This window comes from Eurosta solidaginis, chromosome 5 (assembly GCF_040869045.1).
Source record: "Eurosta solidaginis isolate ZX-2024a chromosome 5, ASM4086904v1, whole genome shotgun sequence".
NCBI lineage: Eukaryota > Metazoa > Arthropoda > Insecta > Diptera > Tephritidae > Eurosta > Eurosta solidaginis.
This window is the reverse complement of record NC_090323.1, coordinates 155,959,624-155,966,000: the sequence shown is the minus strand read 5'-3', so window position 1 is coordinate 155,966,000 and position 6,377 is coordinate 155,959,624. Positions and strand designations below refer to the sequence as shown.

At 35.3% G+C, this 6,377-nt stretch overlaps 1 protein-coding gene across 1 annotated transcript; it reads right to left on the bottom strand.

Moving 5' to 3' along the window:
• Nucleotides 1-2,267: 2,267 nt before the first annotated feature.
• LOC137254458 (brachyurin-like) lies at nt 2,268-3,453 on the bottom strand. Its single transcript, XM_067792141.1, has 4 exons — nt 3,136-3,453; nt 2,900-3,072; nt 2,735-2,833; nt 2,268-2,662 (listed from the first exon to the last, which is right to left on the bottom strand). Exons 1-4 carry the CDS (start codon nt 3,429-3,431, stop codon nt 2,346-2,348), a joined length of 885 nt encoding a protein of 294 aa, XP_067648242.1. The 5' UTR covers nt 3,432-3,453; the 3' UTR covers nt 2,268-2,345.
• Between the last annotated feature and the right edge of the window lie 2,924 nt (nt 3,454-6,377).

Below are 6,377 nucleotides of genomic sequence, written 5' to 3'. Positions count from 1 at the left end.
TATTATGTTTTCCAAATATAGATCAAATCGGAACAGAAATAAGATTTTTTTCAATATCTCGATCTTTGCGCCACCTAGCGGCGATTTTTTTCATAGGTCGCTTTCTATTCTTGTATGTTCTATGTTTTCCAAATATGAGCCAAATCAGACCACAAATACGATTTTTGTGAATATCTCTATCCTTGCGCCACCTAGCGGTGATTTTTTTCATAGGTCGCTTTCTATTCTTGTATGTTCTATGTGTTCCAAATATTAGCCAAATCGGACCACAAGTACGATTTTTGTGAATATCTGGATCCTTGCGCCACCTAGCGGCGAATTTTTTCTTATTATTGCATTGTCATCAGGTTCTGAACTATATTCCAAGTTTCAAGCTTGTAGCTTGTCGGGAAGTTACTTAAATTTCAATTACAAAATTCGTGCCAGCCAGCCAACCAACCAACCAGTCAAGTCAAGCTAAATAAAACCGTTTAAAAAATTAATTGTTTTTACGGGACACGTATGAGATTCAGTTTTTAAATTTCGATTTTCCTTTATACTATATAGTGTAGCGTGCACCGCCAACCACACCGAAAATCCTGGGTTCAAGTCTCCGGCACAGCAACATCATGTGTCTTGCAAATGCCGTCCGGAGTCGACGTAAAACTTGCTTTTAGGAAAAATTAAAAGGGAGCACGACGCAAATTGGAACAGAAGCTCAGCCTAAATTCTCTTCGGAGGTATATCGCGTCTTATATTTTATAGAGAAAAATGTATGCAGTTGTTATCTAAAGCTATGTTTATACATGGAAATTTAGTCCAGTCTACATGCACATACATATTCGAGGTACTGCCTTCGTCTATTTTCAGAAATGAACATTCTGCATTTTTTCAGCTAATTAATATCAAAGAGTGAAAAAATGGTTTCTAAGGAATTTTTAAAAATTATTTAATTATACAAATTTTTTTTAACCTTTTATCAAACTGATACTAATTTTAAATTCCTCCTCCTTGATACGTTGAGATGTGATATAATTAAAATATATTGGCATTGACAATTAATAAGGAGATTAATTCGAAAATCGGCGAAAGTTAACGATTTTCCATGAAATTATCGTACTAAAGACTTTGTCCACGCGTAATCAAAATATATTAAATAAACACTCAAAAAACTTCCTCAGAAGATAAATATTGGAGAGATTTTATGCAAAGGCAAAGAAATTTTTCCTCAATTGATTATATGAATTTTTATAACAATGAAGAAAATTTCCAGTAGTATGTACATATGTATATAGATCGGGGTTTCTTTTGTTTTTAGAAAAATTTTATTGTTTTGAGAAGAAATTCCAATGGTGAAAAATCGTTCCCATTTTGGAAAAAAATGTATTTGAGTGTAGAATTGATATCTGTGTCACATATTTTCGGATTCATTTCGATATCGAAAATTTCAATAAATGGAAAAAATTTTAGAATTCATTATCAAGTACTGAAAAAGTGATTAAACTTAATACGTGGGTTGTCTTTAGGACGAGAAATGGAAATTTTGGAAAATGGGAGTGGCACTGTCCACATTCAGAAGAAGAAAATTTAAAAGTTTTGAAAGCTTTAAATCAAAATAAGTTGAAGAAGTTTGATATGTATGTTGTCTTCACACTCCTTATTGTGTTGAGCCCTAACAGCAACTTAAGTGCAACCAACAAAAAATAAAATTTCACAGAGAAATATTTCCAAGGTGCCACCACCTGTTTTCAAGATGTTAAATTCCCAAAAAATATTTAAGATTATCTCACTTCCTTACGTCTTGTTTAGTAACGTGATGTCAACTTTTTTCTTTAAAATTATGCCCCATGGAACTATTTCCTGGCACTTTAAACGCCTTGTCCTGAAAGTTTCTTTATTTGGTTACACTAAAATTGATATAAGGGCTTTATAAAACGGCTACCGTTTCGAAAATATCCTTTCCCAGAAAGCTTCTAAAAATGGACCTACCTCGGAATTCGGTTGAAGTACGCCCCATGTAGCCTACTTTTCAATAGATTTTGAGCTGAAAAAGGGTTATTTACGAATGAAATTCAGGGATACAGCGTTTATCTAAAAAATCCTGCGATCGGGTGTACTGTAAGCCAACTCTGAGATATGGCAGTTTGAATAAAGGTCTGAGATGGGCATATCTTCGAACAAATTTCGAAGTAGGGCGTTTTCAAACTGGCAGACTGAGTAGTATGATGTTTTACTCAGGTTTCCATTTGCTCTGCTGTAGAGTACAAAATCGTTTCAAAAATAATAAATTTTTATGGACTTTGACTTTGACTCTTTTAATAACAAATACTAACAAAATTAGTTGTTTGAACAATAAGGTAGTATTTTTATCTATTTACAACTCCACTCGTTTTTTCGATCCAATCCAAGTATGAGGTGATACGGGTAAATACGCCTGGCCAACCAAATTCGCAGCCAATGCCCAAGCCAATTCCAAAGGAAGTGGCACCAACCAAATAAGTTTTTGCACCATCATTGTATGCCAATGGACCACCAGAGTCACCATTACAAGTAGAATAACCACCAGTTGTTTTAATACAAATCATAGTTTCCTTTACCGAACCAAGAAACCAACGGTTGCATGATTTATTCTCCAGAACAGGCACTTCAATCCAACGTAATTTGTCGGTGGCAGATTGAGCGGCTAAAAAAAATGTATTTGTTCAGAGTTTTAGGAGTGGGGGCAAAATAGAATACAATTTTTTCACAAACTCACCATCACTAACCTTTCCCCAACCAGAGGCAATGACTTGTTCACCAGCGTAGGTTTGGTAGTTGCCATTAGCTTTGGGTAATGCGATTGGTTGAATATAATCTGGAAATGAAGTGCATAGTAAATATTATTACCCTTTTTTTCGAAATTATTTTTAAAACAACATACCGTTGAACTCAATTGCTACAGGCAATTTGATGAGTGCAATATCATCGATAATTGTAGTGTTACTATAGTTTTTGTGCGTGTGAATATTTTTCTTGGATACATAAATAATTTGTTGACTAGGTTCCTTTTTATCTGTACGATCCCAAGCACCCAAATAAACATCAACACCATTTCTAGAAAATTAAAACATATTAAATTTAAAGTTATCTTCAATCGTAGCAAACAGCAATCCTTACGCGTCGACAGTACAATGTGCCGCTGTTAAGACCCAACGATTAGAAATCAAACTGCCACCACACCATGCTGCACCTCCATCTAAATACAACGCTAGACCAGCTTGATATGGGAATTGCTTGGGTACAGCAATTTCTCCATTGGTAATACGTGCTTCGGGTCCATTTATTGACATGCGTGGGCTAAGTGGTATACGTGGAAATACTTCCAATGGTTTAAGTTTATACCAATCAACTTCCTTTTTGATGGCAAAGACGCCGCCCAAGAGGCACACAGTTAATACGATGTATAGTTTCATTTCCGATATTGAACAATGAAATATGTTGAGTGAACGTTTTTATAGTATTTTAGCGTTCGACAAAATATGTACGTTACGATCACGCAGTTTACGATAAGATTAGTGGGATTATATGAAGCCGTATAGGGCTAGACTATCAGTGCGCGTACCCATATGCCATGAATTGCCCCAGAAGTGCCATAAATGCGTATATTTTGATTTATAATAGGATATTTTAAACAAAGTTCATGGGCGTAGTAGTCCTAACATAGCCAATAACACTCAGTTGTAGTAATAAAATATGATGTATGATTCATTTAAAAATCTCAACATCATGATAAAACTATCATATGCAAATAAAAGTATCGATTATGCCCTTAAAACGAAGATAACGAGCACCTACAGCAGTTTTAGTGAAAAAATATTTTGTACAGGAGACGGTGTTATATTCTAAGGAAAAAGTTCACGTTTCCTTTCCTAAGTATACTATATGGACTGCTGAGTGGTATACTACCCTTTTTCGGCTGTCGTCGCGAAAACGCTCTATCTAAGAAAATTATTGAATAACGCCCTATTTCTTAATTTGTTAAAAAAAAAAAAACTATCAGAGCTCATACTCAATAAATTTTGACATAAGCTGGGATATTTCTGAAGAAAAAAAAAAAAAATTCTGAGATAGGGCGTTCTTCAACCGAAATATGAAATCGGGCGTTTTTAAAAAAAATTTAGAAACGGGGCGTTAGTCACCCGAAATTAGTTGATGGTTAAGCATTTTAAGTTAAAAATTATTAAGAAAACAAATTTTTGGGACCTTGGTTGACATTTGTCGTGTTTAATGAAAATCATTTAACTTGATTGGACCAAAATTTGCTTTTACAAATTCTAGCACGCTTTTTCAGAGATCTACCGCGTTATTTTCTTAAAACGTGCTAACAAATGCGTTTTGAAAGTGGCAACAGTGCATTCAACCGTGTAGGTATGCTTGCATAAAAAACATACGACTTATAGCACTCTAAGGACGCTTTTCACCATCTTCAGTTAAGTTGCATTTTAACTGGAGGATAGTGAATATAGCTTCATTTAACATTTTCGTTTTCACCAACAAAGGGTGGCCAATACCCGGCTAAATCGATAATTGCGAATAGAAGTAGCAATTTGCCAGTCAAACAAACCACCGCTGTATAGCTAAATGGTTAGCGCAGCGTGCCTAAAGCGTACTGATGATGAAGGCTTAGCACCCTTCGAAATGGATCTATCTGCGCAGCTATGGCAGGTTGTCTGAAAAATTTTCTACTTCCTATTCCAAAAACAAAATAAACCTTTTCAATTATAGAGAAATTAAAAAAACGATAAACATAAAAAATTATTGTTCTGGCCTTGAGCTCGTTTCGAACCTTGAATGTGAATAGTTTGTATAACACATTGCTTTCAAATCGTTTTCACCATCTTCAGTTAGACATTTATAAATAATCGAAGTTTGCGTTTTCTCCATTCTAACTGAAGCTTATGGTCTCAGTTAAGTCCACGAAAAAAAACAAAACCAGAACAAAAGTCAGCTGTTTAGCTAGTTTTCGTGTATTCACAATAGATTGTTTCGATTTGTTCTACAAAATATTCACAATCACGATTTAACCGAAGGTTGGTCACCCTGTGTTGGAGAAGCTATCTGATAAACTCATATCCTTCAGGTAATATCGAACTTAACTTGAGATGGAAAACGGCACTAAAGTGCGCAAGAGATACAATCCGTCTCCTTCATGACGTTCGCCGGTTTCGATTGGCAGCACGTACGTGACGTAATAGGAGACACATAACATATATTTTTTTTAATCAAATAAATGGTGGTATGCTCAAATAAATATGAATTTGTCAAGTAATAGCATTGCTTAATTTTGTACACCAATTTTCCCAACGCGTACTATAAGTATGTATCAAAAAAATTTAGTGCAACATATGCAACGGGGCCAATGTACTTCAAAAATAAAAAAATTGGCAAAGTATGGAGGATGCAACAACTGATACGTCACCTCTCTGGCGTTTATCGTTTTTCATCTAGGTTTTGGGAATTTCGGGCCACTCCCGTGCGTGGCACCTCCAATAAAATCCAAATCTTTAATATCACAAATTTTTTTTCGAAACTTTTCGATATCCGATTAGCTAAAAGTTTCACACCTTATTTATACCTTGATTTCAAAGGACAATATTTTTTTCGGGAATTTGGCCAGATGCCGCTCTTCGAAATTTTTTTTATTTATTATTCAATTCGTTTGAAATTTGGTACTTACATAGCCTAGATGGTATGCTTTTTCTTCGGGAAATGAACCATCTGCTGCTTAAAATTGTGGTTACGTGCGCGAAAATTGGGCCAGAAAAGTAAAGAGAGGTGATGGGAAATGGTGGTTAAAAGGGGATAGGAACAGGGAAAGGTAGAGATAGAATCAAATGGAGGGGTAAAGGAAGAGTGATAAGGAATAGGAGATGGAGGCATCAAGGAAGAGGTGGAGGCGAAGGTGAATTAAGAAGAGAAAAATAGAGAGTTAAAGGAGAAGATAGAGGTATAAGGATAAATTGAGAAGAACAAAGGAAGTGGAACAAAGGAGCGGAAAAAGGAGAGCAGGAGTGAGAAATGTAAGTATTCTAAGTAACAACTTAACAAAACAGCTTTTCAAAAAAAAATTCAAATTTCTATAAATGGTTTTCCGCTGCAGTACTGTGCTGGGTAGTGTTAGTATACAGGAAAGCTCCTCACAACTTTTTTCTTGGAATTTTGCCGTGGAAGCATGAGGCGGCACCTTGAAAAGCGTATCTTGTAAAAATTTAATTTTTGTTAGATGCACTTAAGTAGCTGTTTGGTCTCGAAATGAGTGCAAAAGATAAGGATTTATTTCTTAGCGAATTCCAAGTTATTAGAAGAGATGCTCCTAGCCCGCTGGGGTGATTCTTCTTTTTCTTATATTCCGCTATGTA